This window comes from Thunnus maccoyii, chromosome 17 (assembly GCF_910596095.1).
Source record: "Thunnus maccoyii chromosome 17, fThuMac1.1, whole genome shotgun sequence".
In the NCBI taxonomy this organism is placed as follows: domain Eukaryota; kingdom Metazoa; phylum Chordata; class Actinopteri; order Scombriformes; family Scombridae; genus Thunnus; species Thunnus maccoyii.
In genome coordinates, this window is record NC_056549.1 from 14246933 (window position 1) to 14264379 (window position 17447).

Sequence of the window (17447 nt, forward strand, 5' to 3'; positions counted from 1 at the left end):
AGACATGGATTTATTGGATTGCCAGACTGCTTGGAAGTAGAGCTGCAACGATTAGCTCATTAATCGATTAGTTGTCAACTATTAAATTAATCACCAACTATTTATTATCTATTAGTTGTTTTGAGTCATTTTTTAAGAAAAAATGTCCAAATTCTCTGATTTCAGCTTCTCAAATGGGAATATTTTCTGGTCTCTTTAGTTATCTATGACAGTAAGCTGAATATCTTTGGGTTTTGGACAAAACAAGACATTTGAGGACGTCAACTTTTGGGCTTTGAGAAACAGTGATCGTCATTTTTCACCATTTTCTGACATTTTATGGACCAAACAACTGATAATGAAAAAGATAATGAAAATAATCTCTAGTTGCAGCCCTACTTGGAAGGTAGGGAGATACCACATTTTTCTTAATGCTAGTGGCAGGACTCCATCGTTGTTCGGTCTGTCAGTTTTTTGGTTGGTCCAGGCTCAATATTGCAGAAACTATTAGACGGATTGCCAAGATATTTTATACAATATTCATGGTACACAGAGGATGAATCCTTTGGTGATCCCCTGACTTTTCATATAGTGCCACCCTGAGGGTGACAATTTTTCGAGTGAAATGTCAAAAACTGTTGGCTGGAATGCCTTGAAATTTGGTTCAGACATTCATGTTCCCCACAAGGTGAGTTATAATAACTTTGGTGATCCCTTCATTTTTGATCTAGCATCATTATTAGGTCAAAATATCAGTTTGTCCAATACTTAAGTTTATGATCAAATGCGTGAAAAACTATTACATTCGCATGAGCTTTAGCTGCTCTTTGTGTTTTGCACTAATAAGCAAATGTTAGCATGCTAGCACACTTAACTAAAATGGTGAATATGGTAAACATACCTGACAAACATCAGCATGCTAGCATGGAGATTCACTCAACCTTTTTTCTTTCTTGAGTTCAAGAGAATCAATCTTTACACATTTTACAAGATCAAATTTGTGAAACTTTTCATAGTACCAACAGTCTGTGAAAGCTCTACCTATAGTGCTGTGTCCCACATGTAGAACAGTGGATGGTAAAAGATTAATGTGACTGACAATGTAACTTTAATCAATTACATAAAATAATATTGACTAACTCAAATAGTTACTACAGCGTTATTTTATCTCCCATATTCAACCATGCAGCTTGGAAAAGGCAAAAGGATTCCTTGATGGGTGCAGAATTCTGACTGAAATATAATAACGCAGGAAATTAAGAAAATGGAAAATGAGAGAGCAAATGAGAGATTTGAGACAGAGATGTAGACTTTTTATTTTTAAACTGTTCCCTCTCAAGCAGCATCACAGGAAGGAGGGAAGTACAGAGAAAAGAGCCTGTGGCAGCAGTGGAATAGCTAAAGGGGAGTTGGAGAGAGTTGGCTTCCTCCCAGCTGTGTAACATCACACTCTACCTCATGCAATTACACTTAACATACAGTTTATACATTCTTCCCTTTGATGAACGACTAGAAGTGGCTTTTTAAGATATTGGGAAAGAAAGTAAGCAAGTAATTAGAAAAGAAGAAGGGAAAAAAATGAGGAATTAGTGTTGCCTTTTCTTAATTTGCAGACAATTTGGATTGCAAAGAATACTTATTAGAAATATTCTACAGATTCTTTAGTAACAAGGGAGGAAGGCTAGAGAATTTAAGATATGCAAGAAAAAATACTGTTTGGAGAGGTGAGGGAGGATGTGGGGATACATCCAGAATATAATCCAGATAGCCTGAAAGGATAAAGACCGTAGATGAATGACAGAAAAAGTTAGAGAGAGAGAATACAAACAGCATTTCAGCATGAAAGCCTTATTTCAATGAAGTTCTTCAAACGTTGGCCTGTCCATCACACTACCAGCAGACTTTCTTCTCTCACTCTCTGTTCTCCCTTTTCTGTCATTCTTCCCTGTCTGAAAATGCTGTCCAAAATGGTGCCAGCATTAACAAATACCATCCTCCTCCTTCCTCTCCTCTCCTCTCCTATTTCCTCCCCCCTTCTGACGTCTTGTCCATACTCTTTTAATACTCTCCCCTTTCTACCTATTCTCCTCACTCTCCTTTCTGTCCTGCTTTTGAACTGTGAATCTGCCACCATGATTGCCACTAAGGCCACATCTAAGGACATACACATATACACATGCTTAGAGCAGGAAGAGATACACACACACACACACACACATACACACACATTTCCAGCAGCCATAATTACCTTATGCAAATAAGATCAACAAATAACCATCTCATCCTGCTGGGCGACAGCATATAAGATGCCAAAAACCAAATTCAGGAGCTCATTTAATTAGAACAGAGGTGATGAGAGCAATACAACATTCAGCTACCTCTCCCTGCGCATGACACTCAATCATAAATGTGTATCCACTGTCGAATTCCCCATGGGCCTGAATCACGGTAGCAATTATGGTTCTTGATACATTTACCCATATTTTCGAGGCATGCAGGAAAAAAGGCGCATATTGAATTGCCTGATTTAACTCAGGTGCAGCAGTCAATGTCTTCCTGGAAACAAAATTATAGAAGTAAGGCCAGGATAGTTGGCCTACCCCTATCCTTTTCTGCTGTTTTTTTTTTTTTTGAAAATTACAGCCATTTTTGAAAATAGCCTCATTAGTTTGTCACGGCAAAGCGGCGGAGGACCTGTGAAGTTTTAGATACCACACGCTGCAGGTTGTTTGAAGCTCAGTGTGTGACATGGTTTAATGATAAGCCTGAACGGAAGTTTGCTTTTGGTCAAACCTGGCTGAAACAGTGTAGCGCACCTCTTCTATCGCTCTATAGGAAAGAACTGCATTTGAAAGCAAATAAGGTAAAAATATGGTAAATAAGAAGTCTGACAAGTATGAAAAAGTAGTCAAGTTGTTGTTTATGGTGTAATATACAAAAGGAAATATACCAAATAGGTATAAGCTGGGACACAAAGGAAGATCATGGTCAATATGAGAAACACAATATATACCACATTCTTTCAAAAATCTTTGATAACAGGACATTCCCATGATAAGTGATATATAGTGGTTTCTCTGTCCTACTTCAATTTAATTCACTGCCCCGGGAGGTTTGGATTGAACTTAATAGCATTAACCTGGTATTAACAAATATGTTTCCACTCTGCCTCAATTATTTCTTCGCCACTCCGAGCTAGTCTTCTACTTAATGATGAATCATAGGAGTAAGAAAGTAACAATGAATGAAAATTTAGCTTAGGAGTGATGCTGTGTTTTAGCTATAAAATTACATAACTGTAAATATTTTAAAAAGTGGGTATTGGAAATGTTCTTTTATTTTCACTCCTCAAATATTGACAGCTTGACATTGTTATATAGAACAATAAGTGTAGTGTGTAATTCCCGTTTCAGCACATTTTGTTTTGTTGTATTCTTTTCAATTCTTACCCAACGAATTTCTGAAAAAATTAAGAACCAAAGCATTGTTGCTGTTAATTTTGCGGCACAATTATACCAATAGAAATTGGGAAACTGCAAGCCACCTCCATCATATGGCAAATACAATAAATCCAATCTTATTCTTCTTTTTTAAGTTGTTACACATTTTTTCATATTACCAAGAAAACATTTTGGAGGTTTCACACACACATGTAGATTCTGCCACATTTTGTTGGCAAATACTTTTAACATGCAGCCTATTGTAAAGCAAAGCATGATGCTTATTTGTGTTTGTAGTGGGCAGGATAATCATACTCAGGATTACCAAATTTGATCTTTAGCACAATATCCACTTTGTATCCTTTTACCCTGTGAGGCTACCAGCATGAAATAACTTATTCAGAAGTCTATTTGTTGTGTTAATGGATGAATTATTCCCCTTTTCATAGGCTGACCCAAAGGAGCTGATTCGATTGGTCACACAGCATGTGTCTGCATATTCGGGCTGGCCGGAGGAACTGCAGAAGTTGATCAGCCAGCTGCATGTGTACAACGAGCGACTGACGGACTTTACGCAGGCCCAGGTGTTACAAGGGCTGGGTCGTGGAGTGGATGTCCAGCGCTTCAGCTCCGACTCTGACTACAAGAAGGAGACCATCCTGGGCCTCACAGAGTAAGTAGGGAGGGGACCCAGGACCATGTTTCTGCAACTGAATGACTCATCTTGCTTTGTGTTTGGGTTAATGGTAATAATTATAATTAATCGTATATATACAGTAGGCACTGTGATGTACTGTAGTGTTTTATTTGGTTGGAAACACCTGCACTTTTTGTACCACATATGCATGTGAGTGGGAGTTATAGCTCTCTCTGCTTTAATGTGATAAAATTTGATCTTTTTTTTCCCCCTCCTCTCTACTTGTGTGTCTACATGTGTTTAGGACACTGGATGACAGCGTGTACAAAATCTCTGTGTCTCTGGCTAAGCGCTACAGTGTTCCTCTGTGGGAGGTCTACATGACTCACCTCGAGTTCCTCTTTACAGATAGCGGGTACATGCACACACTCACTCTCACACACACACACGCACTCACATAAATATACAAACACCATCACATAAGCTCTCCCAGTGCATTTTTCATCTTCTTTTACTTACTGATGTTTGCTATTTCACATCGTCTCATCAGTTTGAAATACTTGATACTTAAATGCCCCCTAAAATACATTTAAAACCAGCACTTGTGTTTTGATGAAGACACACATGTCGCTTGCATGAACTTATGTATTCCCATGTCTGATTAGTTCTGTTTGTGTGTTGTTCTGTGTTCAATATCTGAAAAGTGTCATGGAAAAAAGGTGAATTTAAGTAGCACCACTGCCTCTGAGTTACAGCAAAACTTGCCAACATAAAAAGCATGCTTAAAACACCCCAGAGTAAATCAAACATGTTGTGAATGTGTGTGTGTTTGTGTTTTAGAGGGAGAGAGGATGTGTGTGTCAGAGTCTATTTCCATAATTTATTTGCTCTCTGACTTCATAGCCAGGGATGTGACCAGCTCTGCACCTTTCCTTGTTTTAATAGAATGCCTTTTCAGCAGAGCTGAGATGCGTGTGTGTGTGTGTGTGTGTGTGTGTGTGTGTGTGTGTGTGTGTGTGTGTGTGTGTGTGTGTGTGTGTGTGTGTGTGTGTGTGTGTGTGTGTGTGTGAGAGAGAGAGTTGTGCACACGTGTGTGCATCTGTGATAAATATCCTCCTGTCGCATTCCGATATAAGGAAATGGTGCATGGACTCCACTTAACAATAAATTACAACCAATACCTTCTTCAAACCCTACCACAGCTTCTGTGTGTGTGTGTGTGTGTGTGTGTCTGTGTGTGTGTGTGTGTGTGCGTGTGTGTGTGTATCTACCAAAATCTCTAGGTCACAACAAATCCTTGAAGAATATTGATACTATAATCTTGACTAGAAGCATCTGCAATATGTATATTGATTTAATGGATGGATGGATGCTGAGAATAATAGAAATAGGAAAAAGATTCATACAGACAGAAGCCCAAGTGCAAGATGTAAGTTAGACATTTATTGATCCCTGTAGGGAAATTTGTTCTTTGAATTTCACTCATCCTAATTATTTAGGATGCTCTGAGAAAACAGTACTAATAAATTTTAATTTTTAATTTTTGTATTAATATTTAAAACCTGTCTGAGGGAACTGTAAGTACTCATCAAGCAATTTATTTTACTGTACAAAACAAAGCACCTTGACTAATTATACAATGATTGAAATTAATTCCAATCAAACATCACGCTGTTTCAGAAGGACACAACTATTATTATTTTTTATTGCATTTAACCGTGAGTATTAGGGGTATTGGATGTAAATGCAGGGGAAATTCATTGTTACTGAAATACATTGAAAGTTCATCCTGATATTGACCGAAGTGCTGATGCCACTATACTGTAGATATCTGCAGCAGATATGGTAATAGCATGGTCTGATGGTGACATATGGAAAAAAATGCAGAAATTTATTTCAGGTCAAATGAGTAGAAATATGCTGAGCGTTCATCGTTAAGTGTTTAAAAAAAATACAGGATGCAGCGAAAAGGTCTTTAGGTAGAGAAATACCCACAGAATCAGTGTGTGCAGAGAGGGAGGAGGGGAGGAAGGGCCAGATAGATGGAGGAAGAGGAGATGGATGATACAGCCAGAGTGTCCCTGAGACAGTCCTATTAACACAAAATAAACGTTTTAGAGGAATCAATGCGCTGCTAAACGCCACCTTCGTCAGCTGTTCTCTCTCTGTGTGTGTAGGTCTTTGTAGATGTACACAAGAGCCCTTTAGGGACATGAATTTCTGCCAGTTTTATCGACACTATAATGATGGCTATTAAAGCATTTAAATGACTAGATGACAAAAACAGAAAGGTGATGACGTGCTTCTCACAACTCACCTGTCAATTCAGTTGTACTCTATGTCCGTTTTCTTTGTGCTGTGAATGTCGTCCTCTCGCTCGAAACTAAACCATCCAGATTCATTTTTTAAAATATTTTGTTTGGCTTTGCCTGATCCAAACACGTTTCTGACTTTGTTCTGTTAGGTATCTGTGGTTTATTTCAGTTTCAGGCATTGTCTTTTTGTGCTTAATACTGTGTTAGGAAACAAATAACTGGGGATGTTTTCATCAAAACATCAAGAATTTGTTACCAGTGTTACGCGTTAAAGACAGCTTACAACATAACCTGTCTTGCTGGGTTTGTTGTTGTAGGTCTTTTCAGGGTTTAGTTAATACATTTAGGTTAAATAAATCAAACCTGCATTACTTCAGGCAGTGCACACACAGATTATGTGTCCCACATCTGCTGATCCAAACAAAACAATCGTGTTTGACATTTCAAACAACACCACTCCAAGCTCCAAGCTAATCAGTTGCTACCCGTCACCGGCAGCTGCTGACCAGTTGTGCTGCTTTCTGTGTAGATCAATGTTTGCACATGATGAGAAATAAATAGTCTTTTGTGGTACCTTCTTCCCTCTGATTCACCCTCAACATGTGGTTTGCTTTGAGCCTAATGAGGACTCCTCAGAGAAGCAGGATGCCTTGGAATTCTGTGCCTGTTCAATCAAAACACACATCTGGCAAATAAAAGTTCAAATTATATCAGCAAATTGGCAGTGTTACACACTATACTGTGCAATCATAACTATTTGGCTCCGCAGCTGGCAAAGTGATATGACTATCTAGTCTGTAACACTGCCAGATAAGAACTTTTCTTGTTCTGGATCAATTGAAAGTGTCTCTTGCTCTCAGGTTTTTTGTTCCTGCCACTGCAAAAAGGCTAATCATTCTCTCTGTGATTCCTGCTGTGCCAGTATCAAAATACTGGTTGATATAGATCAAGTCGGTCCAAACGTCATCTGAACCTTACATCTAAGCTGCTCTGTCTACACCAGGCACTTTCTAATTTCACCTTCCATGGACCTTGTGGCATGCACATTATATCAATTCCTTAAGAACATTGTGAAGTGACTGATTTTCAGTATTGGGTAATTTCTAAAACTGACACTGCTTCTTATACATGATGATGTTGACATGCTGCAACTGTAACTGTCAAGCTGTCACCTTAAAATGCATGCTGTTGTTTGCATCATACTGTCCTGGACATACTACATTTAAGTATTTCAATATTTATCTCATATTAAGCTACTGCAGGCATGTATCATGTTGCGTCTTCATTTGAGTGTGCTTAGTATCCTGATGAGTGGGAATGGGGATCGTGCTGTTGCTATGCACAGGTTAGGTACAGTGCAATTCTGTGTTCAGCCGCAGTTGTTTTGCGCTGTTGGTTCTGCCGTTTAAGGGTTATTGATGTGCCGTCCACAGAAACTCTACAAGCCTGGAGCATGACCATGACCTGGAACATGACTGTTAGCATGCTTGTTGAAGTCATAGGGGAGAACCACGAAGAGCAGTACCTGGATCGCTGAATGCAACTGTACTGCATTACATTTGGTTCACTAATGATTTCACTATTTCTGGCTGAACTGAATAGGAAGTTATTTTAGGCAAGACATGCCACATGCATGGCACTTGGGCAATCACGTTTGACACTTGGAACAAAGCAGTCAGTCCACTTATGCCATCAGCTCTTTATTTGCCCCGCTGTTCTAACTGCCTCATGTCACTGTTGACTGGCTGTGCTGCTTTTACTCTCCACCACCTTCTGATCTGGTACCTTATAAATCAAATATACTTGTGATACAATCTTTAGTATCTTAAACTTGTTTAGAGAAGCTGTGATAACTTTGGTGATCTTTTTAAATTTTTTAATTTGTTATGTTTTGCCAATTGCAATGCTAACATGCTTGACTAAGTTGCTCAACATGGTCAACCTTTTTATGCTTAACATTAGCATGTTAGCATTGGCATTGTGAGCATGTTAGCATGCAGGTGTTAGCATTTAGCTCCACTAAGCACTGCTGTGCCACTACAGCTTCACAAAGCTGTTAGCATGGCTGTAGACTCTTAGTCTGGTTACTTTGCTATTGATAAAATTATTCATATACAGTGTACTTGTATGTGTACTTGTGCTGTGTATTTTATTCAAGATTATGTCTCAGGAATGTATGTTTTAATTAGCGTGACTTTGTATAGTGTTTCTGTAGGTGGGCTTGAGTTACTTGTACTGTAAACTGTACTCTTTGCTAATGATAATGCTAATTTGATCATCAGTGTCTGCAGATGGTGTGTGACTAATCAGTGTTCATGCAAGCTGGATATGAGTGTGTATAAATGTGTGACAGGAAACATAAACAAACTGCATCATAATGAAAAAGTAAATCACCTGTATGCCTCTCACTGTCCTTTTGAAAAGACAATTACAGTGTGCTCTTTTCCTGCACTGAATTCTACAGCACAAAAACATGTGCACAGCACAACCCCTTGCTGGACAGTAATTTGTTAACAAATTAGCCACACAGATCATAAAAAAATATAGTTTGCATAAATTCAAACAACAGTGACTTGCTGAATAATCATCACTGCTCGGCAAAAGCCCCCCTAGTGTTTAATTCTGGCTGTCTGATTATCAGGGCAATTAAATATGCCTCTGAATTTCATATGCGGCCTATTTTAGTTCGGACATGGTGGAAGAGACAACTAACAAAATATGGTAATGCAGGATTGGGGGGAAAAAGTCCCCTTGAAGAAAGAAAGAATAGAGGGATGAGAGAAGAATAGAACAGCACAGAGGAATAAATCGGTTCCTCACTCTGGCTTTTGAAATGAACAAGAGGAGATTGTAATGAGAAGCTCCTGATATTACATCCACATGAACACAACAGAGATAGAGTGGGAAACTGTGTTGTGTACAGAGAGAAATGCCACCAAACAAGCGGGAGCACAGCAAGCGTGCAGTAGACTAGTAATAAAACCATCAGTGGGACAAAGAGATGCTGAAAGCCGAAGAGAGAAGGGAGGAGGTGCTCACAACCTGAGCAAAGAGAGGCACTAAACACCTTTTTTTTCACTGGATCGAGAAGGAAGACAGAAAGGAAATGACAACCCGGCTTTGAAGAACTACAGTAACACACTGCTGATGCTCAGCTAAAGCAGAGCTTGACATGAACGCTGAGCGCAATCCGGGCATCACATATTTTTTGCGTGTGTACGAGCATTGACGTTTCCTTGTGTGCACCTGTCATGGAAAACTCTTAACACTCCTCAAACAGTCGTACCTGGACAAGTTGCCATTGTTCTCTCGCCCATTGTTCTCTTGCCTTGATGCTTTCAGTCACTTTGGAACTAATGTGATTAAATACTGAAAGACTTTGATTGGGGTCTCAGGCTGCTTCTGTGATCGTGCACTTAGGTAAGAGACATGAGGGAAAGTGACTGAGAGAGTCTTTACTTTGAGTCAGTTGTTCTGTTGACTCCAGTCTTATTAGAGTCCCTGTTGTGAGGATGATTAGTGTTATTTACATTATTGAGCTTATTGTCATTTGCTTCCACAGCTGCACTAATGCCACTTACTATGTTTTTTTCATTAGTGAAAGCCTCCCAGCTAGCTCTGATGGAGAACCCAGAGGAAACATTTTCCTCTTTGATGTTGTCCCGTTCTGACAGATAAACAGCCTTGCACTCACACTAACACTATCTTAGACATCCACAGATTGCTCAAAGCCCCTCAGTGACTAGCAGTAACTAGCTTTACCTCGCCTTCGCTGTTTCATTCTTTGTGTCTTTCCTTGTTTAACTTTTGTTTGCAGTTCTCAGAGGGTTTTTGTTTATCCCCGCTCCCCATCTCTCTCTGGTGTTTTGCTTGTGTTCTTTTCATTTGTCCTCTCATTCTTCACACCACCTGCTGCTGTTGACTTTTAGTTCTGTGGCAAGGCGTGTTTTTGAAAACAACTCGTGTGCAACTTGAACAAATCGCTAAAAAGGTTTCCACTCACTGAACACAACACTGATCACATCCTTCCTTCCCCCTTTTTTTTTAACAATTTGTCCCCATTTTGCTTTTTTTATGTCAGAGCTGACCATCCTTAGCTGTAATCTGCTGCAGTTTCCAGAAATTACTTTGCAACCAAGTTGTCTCCAGTACCGGTTGTCTTCTTCCTTTGATTTCCTGCTCATGAAATTCAGGGGGTTTTTTGTCAGTATTTCTGTCTTTTCTTATCTTTTTCAGGCACAGTGGCTACTGCTGCTATGTGAACTACTTAGATCTCGATTTGTTTTTTCAACCAAACTGCTGTTTCTGATTCCAGAAGCTTCAAGTGCTTCAAACCTTGTGTACCAATGGATATTTCCATAGAGAAGACATATCTCAGACAGCAGGTGTTTACAACAGCAAATGTAAAAGCTTTGAACTTGGGATTGGCTGGATTATTGTTGTGTGTATTTATTGGTATGAATACTTCATCAAGTATTACTTTCCATTTGAAATTGTCAAAACTATTCAGTTACATACACTTATGTATATCCTCTTCTCCTTTTTTCTCTGTTTATTTCCTCCCTCTCCTCCAGTCTTTCCACCAAGGATATTGAATCCCGGAGTGAGTCCCTTGGTCTGTTTGGCACTTTGAAGGGTAACCCTCAGGCCTTTTACAGCCACATGAACAAGTATGTTCTGCCCAGTGTGGAGGGAACAGACCTGGGCCGCCTGCTCTACTACTATACCTTATTAGACGCTGCAGGCTGTGAACCTTACACTACCACCACCATCAAGCCAGACTCCCATGTCAAACTACTCAAGAAGCTTCAAGCTGTTGCCAATGGTAAGATAAACTTTTCTCTGTCGCTGTGATGCAGATGGCACAACTGCTGCATAACTAGAGGGTTGTTTAAAGGAAGGACAAAGGCAGGGATAATATGCCTGTTTTAGCACAAAAATGTAACCAGTTTGCATCTTAATTCCCCTCCCTGCTTTGCAGTATTATGATGAAGTCAGTACTGAATACAGCACTATTGAAAACATATTTCACTGTAATCAGTTAATAGTCTTTTGAATGATACAGTCAACTGTTCTTGCTTTTGAAAGTCAGTAATTCTCCTTATTTGTGAAAATCATCAACACAAGGGAGAGATTTCATGAAGAAAGGAATTAATTTGGTTGTTACACTCATTTGCTAAATGATGCTGTTTTCTGAGAAGTAAAAGGCAAAAACCTCTATTGTTGGTGCAAATCAACCACAAGCCTTTAATGTCAAGAAATCAAGTCCGATTTGCAAGACTCATGCCTTTTGGCCAGTCGATAGCATCTGAAACACTGATGCTGTCCATTAGAATCTGAAAAAAACATTCAACAGCTGAATAAAACTGGCAAAAATGCTGATATTTCTCTCTGAATGACAGATGAAACACCTCTGGTGACATCCCCATACTTTCTGTTGTACACATATTATCTTTTATCTCTACCTCGTCTCGTCCTTTGATCTTCGTCCTCCTCTTTTTCTCTACCAGCTCTCATGTAAGTTTCCAAAATTGAAAAGTAGCAGGATTGAAACAGACAAAACTATTCACATTTTCCTGTAAATAACAAGGGAAGCACTCCAGCTTTGTGTTTCATGTAGCTGTCAATCTACCTGACACACCTAGCTCTTGAAACAGCAACAGCCTCGTAGCAAGGTGCTGTTTCGACTTAGATTTTTGTGGCACCACCCTTTCCAAGGACGTTATGGCCAGGTTGCAGCGTGTCACCGGCTCAGCGCTCAGTCTAGAGTACTCAAAGTTTGTTGTGTACATGTGGAGGTGGTGTCACTTCTCTGTGAAGTTCAGTAAAGGTCAACCGGGTGTCGTTTTCACGCCTCACTTCCTCCTTCTGCTCCTGATAACACCACAGCTTTTACCGGTGACACGTGTCTCTGTTTAACATACATACACACACACATATACACACACACACACACATACAGCAATCACATACACACACATAAGCCTAATAAAAAATGCACTTTATTTTAAGCTCACTCTTTCACTGCTTCATTTCGGTTTACTCATACACAATCACGGTGGCATGTCACTATATTTACAATTTGACTACTTGCTAAGTTCCGACCTTTTTGTTACTATTGCTACATCTCAAGCTTTCTGTTCTCACATGGCAAAGTACCATGATAATGGTGGCTGATTTACTTCAGACAGAGATAAACAAAAGCAGCTTCTCATTTCTAGCCCATGACTGTTGATTTTGCGGGTTGAAATGGAGACTGTCACATGCAGATTCATCAGCTGTAGCCAGCCAACTAATTAAGCTAACATTAACTTCATGAGTTGGTCAAAAACATCATCTCTGTCTGGTTAACTTTTTAATGCCTCCAGCTGACTAAATATGCACCTGGATACTGTGCTAAAAGACTGAGGCTAAAGCTGCATGTTGTAGCCAAAAAGGCAACATCCTCGCCACATGATGACCCAATGCGGAAGGTGTGGAAATAAAGGAACAACATTGTTCTTCCATTGCATAGTAGAGCTAATAAGTCCTGGTATTATACAGACGGGTGACAAATTAAAGGAAAAACCAGTACAGGCCTGAATGCTTAACCCCTACAGTGAGGGGATCCGGTGGCTCTGTTATGCTGTGGGGGGTATGTAGCTGACATGGTTTGGGTCCACTTGTCCCCTTAGAGGGAAGAGTAACTGCAAATCAATACAAAGTTGTTCTGAGTCATCACCTTCACCTTCCTATGATGAAACATTTCTGTCCTGATGGGAGTGGTCTCTACCAGGATGACAATGCCACAATTCATAGGGCACGAGGGGTCACTGAATGGTTTGATGAGTATGAAAATGATGTGAATCATATGCTATGGCCTTGGCACTCACCAGATCTCAACCCAGTTGAACACCTATGGGAGATTTTGGACTGAGGCAGCTCTCTCCACCACCATCATCAAAACACCAAATGAGGGAATATCTTTTTGAATAATGGTGTTCATCCCTCCAGAAGAGTTCCAGAGACTTGTAGAATCAATGCCAAGGCTGAGGAACCCCATTTTAGAGAGCTAATGTGTTAGGCAAGCTGGGCTATTCTGGGGTAATGCAGGCTGGCGTTGCTGCAGTGTAAACTTTACAAATCCAATAAAACAGCAGAGGAGCAAAAGAACAGAACCTATACTCTGTTACTGTCAGGACTGACTTTCACACAGTGGGTTAAGACTAGACAATGGATGTGTTTGCTGTGAACTGATCTTTTTCTTAAAGGGAAATTTCACCACTTTTTATGTGGCTGTCCAATCAGTGTTGAAGGTATATGTAGTCAATTGAAGCAATAAATTACTCAGTGTTTGCTATATTGAACGAGAAAGCTGAGTTTTCCCGCTTGCGGAGCTGTGCTGGCAGTGCCTACATGTACCCAGATGCATTGCACACAAGCTTCTGACACCCAACCACCAAACCCACTCTGGCTCAAAAGAATACAGCTGAATGTCCGAGTCAGGCTAAACACTGTAAAATGTATCCTCATCCATAACATCCTCTGCACTCATATTTTGGGATGCCATTTTTGCTGTTGGAAATATAGCTAGTTTGCGATACAAGCGAAGAGAACAAAGAAGTTTTGTTTTTGAACAGCATCTAGAGCATGCCCCCTGGCTACCCAGAGGCAGAAGCTGAAATAGCCTGTATTTCTTCCTTTCCCCTACGTCACCGTACATGTCAAACGATGGCACTGGTGCTGGAAGAACAACAGATTTTGCAGCTGCGGCCCAGAGACACAGACAACAACTGCAGGCATTTTTCACACTATATCCCTAATTCAGATAGCTAGAGATAATGTTCAAAATAGGCAAAATGGTCCTTTAATGTAACTTGAAACCCTGCAAAAAAAAAAAAAATTGTTTAATTGGTTAATGAAATCCTCCTTTGTCAAAGAAGTAAGGCTTAATTACAATTAAGTTAGTTAGCCAGACATGTTAACAATTGTGCATTACATTAGAGCAGATAAACACACTATTTAAACCATGCCTTACACTTTTGCGCTTGTCTTTTTGGTTTTACAAAGGCTGGAAAAAAAATCTTCCAAACTCTTGGTCCCCAACTTGATGAAGCCCCATGCAAGGTGCTTTATCATGCACAGAAATCCAAAGCTTGACAGACCTGCTGTGCTTAGTTCTGCTTGCTTAGCTGTAATTGGACAATCCCCGTTCAGAGGAGGGGTTTAGCTAACAGTCATCTGCACAGCTGCAGCAACATTAACGCTACCAGACCTACGCATTAACACTCACACACATGCACATGCATACTGTCCACACCAAATGGATTATTACTGTATTAACACATATACTGACTTTGTGACACTTACAAACCAACACTCTCTGTGTGTCTCTCTCTCTTATATACACATACACAAACACTGTTAAAACCTAACCCACACTTCCACACTTGTTAAGCAAAAATGACACACCGGCTGTTGTGTCTCCAGGGCCACCAACTTTCTACTAACACTCTCCAACTATAAGACACACACACACTCAAAATGACTCATTTTAAGTCCTCAACAGAAGACACAAGACACACTCGTAGAAGCATTCAGACAGTGTAGAGACAGGTTGTGTGTGTCCGGTATTCATCACAATTTCAGACACAGTACCAGGTGACTGTCTGAGTGGGCTCTCCTGAGGAAGAGGCTGAGATGCTGCTTGGGTGTGGAAGAGATGGAGGCAGAGAGTAGAGTGGGTGAGGCAGGGGAGAGACAGACAGACAGAGAGAGAGTACATGTGTAAGTGTATGTAACTCTTATCTGCAGTTAAGTGTCCGTCTGGGCCTGTCTGAAAGTATTGTGCGAGTGTGTGCTCATAAGGGTTTTCTGTGTGTGTGTGTGTGTGTGTGTGCGTATGTGTGTGTTAGTGTGTGTGTGAGGAATCCCGAGCAGCGTTGACAGAGCCCTCCCCACAGGCAGACCCGTGTTAAATATTTAAAGCCCAGACAGGCTGTGGTGTTGCCACAGTAATGTGTCTGTCTGATAGCGCTGGAGACCAAGAGCACGCCACTAACTCTCTCTCTCACACACAAAACACACACACACACACACAAAGTACTGCAGTGGTAGGAGATATGATGCACACAGACAGATCCACAGACAAATTGTACACCTTTGCATGCAGACTGACAGCACCACTTTCACACGCAAGCTTTGTTGTTCATATCAACCTTTTAGCCTATTCTATGCAGCTGCTTCTGTGCATCTCTCTTGTAATGGAATATTGAGCATGCTGTGCATATCACTGTAATTATCCTGCAAGTGCCATATAGGTTGCACATATTATATGTAAAAACAGTAGAGTAGTATGTACTGTATACATAGTAGAAGGCATTTTCAAATAGACCTCTCATGTAAAGTGCCACATTCTGTGCAGGGAAGTGTGGAATATGCTATTTGAATACAAGGCCACTCATAAGATTTAGCTGTTGTATTCTGCCTTGGCAAGTACATATATGTGCTAATACTGTATGCATGATGCCTAAAAATGCCTTTTGTTTTTTAGAGTGCATGTTATGTCTCCTGTATTTTAAGAGTAGCAGTAGAAAAAAGTTCAATGTTTTTTTTTTGTTTTTTTTTTAATATTTTCACTTGGAAACACTGGAGATGTGAGTCATACTCCACAATATGTCATAAATTTAATAGCGCAAAGTTCTACAGTATGTCATATGTGCAAGTGTATGTTATTATTATTGTTATTTTTATATAGAAGTGGGTGAAATAGAAGGTTGGAGGAATGTATTTGTTATTATTTAAATGTCAGAAATGGTGATCAGAATAGCTTTTATGCGTAATTACATTCATTTTTTTCAGAAAATTATTCTCTCTCTCTTGCAGGCTTGAACTACCGCAAGCTGACTGATGAATCACTGGATCCACTGGCTTCTCTAGAACCAGTTCTGACCAGTCAGAACGTACTGTCCATCTCTAAACTTGCCAATCGTCTTCCTGTTCCTGGTGGTGGAGGGGCAACAGTCTCCCCTAGCGGAGTCCACGCAGTATGGCTGAGGAAGCTGTTTTGGAAAGGAGACCCCCAATTGCTAAAAAGACCTCCACAGAGTGATCAAGACTACCTCCATGCCTATGACACCTGTGCCAAATACCTGGACAGGCTGGTCCCTGCTGACGCTATCAACTTCCTTGATAGCATTACCTTTTCCGCAGATGCAGCCAAACATGTAAGCCTAAATTGGACTTATTGCTCAGTTTTCCTTGAAAGCTAGCTGTCTCTTTAATATAGATTACTGTACACAGTGAAAAGCAAAGAAACAGAGAAAGCAAAAAGTAGTATGACACAGTTTGAAGAGGACTTTATTCTCTATAGCTGTCTCAGACAGGAACTAGTGGGAGTTGGGCAGACAGACAATTTGTAATTGCGGCACAGAAGGTACAGTAGTTGGTTCCAGCCAGCCACCCAGACACTATTCATATCGTGTAAAGGGAAGGATTGTGGGGATTTCCAATCACTACATCAAACTGTCGTATTCTTCACTCCATACTCTTCATCGTCTGACCGGCCATCTCTCATTTCCCTGGCTCAATTTTTTGGAACGTCAAAAGCCCTTTTCCTCATTTTAAATACATTATTCTGTCCACATCCACACTCTGTCGCCTCAAAGCACATACCAGTCATGATTTATAAAAGAAATTATAAAATTGCACAAGAAATGTCAGCCACATAATTACAGCACTCTGAAAAATTGTCCTGCAGAGGAGTTAAAGTGCCTCGGTGCACCTTATCAATAGCAGCCCACTGTTTTTTTCACACAGGCACACTACCACCCCCACCCAACCCCCCGCCAGACCTTCCATTTTTGTCTTATGCCCCCTCTCTTCTCCTATGACTCCGTGAGCGCTAATTGATACCTCTCCACTTCAGAGCCAATTAAACTCCAATTCCCGGCAGGCACTGTTTTCCCACTGTGCTTTTTAACATGCAGATTACCTCTCAGAAACCCGCTGTCAGCTCCCTCTGCCCTCTTTCTCTTTCTCTATCGTTTTTGAATCCTCACAGGGAAAACCTTGACCCTTCTCACTGTCGGGCCTTTC

General features: G+C 40.4%; 1 protein-coding gene across 1 annotated transcript in view; it reads left to right on the plus strand.

The window, feature by feature from the left end:
• The window catches only part of nbas (NBAS subunit of NRZ tethering complex), a 160108-nt gene that overhangs the window by 91882 nt on the left and 50779 nt on the right, over window positions 1-17447 (plus strand). Inside the window, exons 42-45 of the mRNA XM_042389831.1 lie at window positions 3869-4092; window positions 4361-4471; window positions 10946-11196; window positions 16236-16576. Of these exons, the coding sequence (XP_042245765.1) occupies window positions 3869-4092; window positions 4361-4471; window positions 10946-11196; window positions 16236-16576 (927 nt within the window). The remainder of the gene's footprint in view (window positions 1-3868; window positions 4093-4360; window positions 4472-10945; window positions 11197-16235; window positions 16577-17447) is intronic.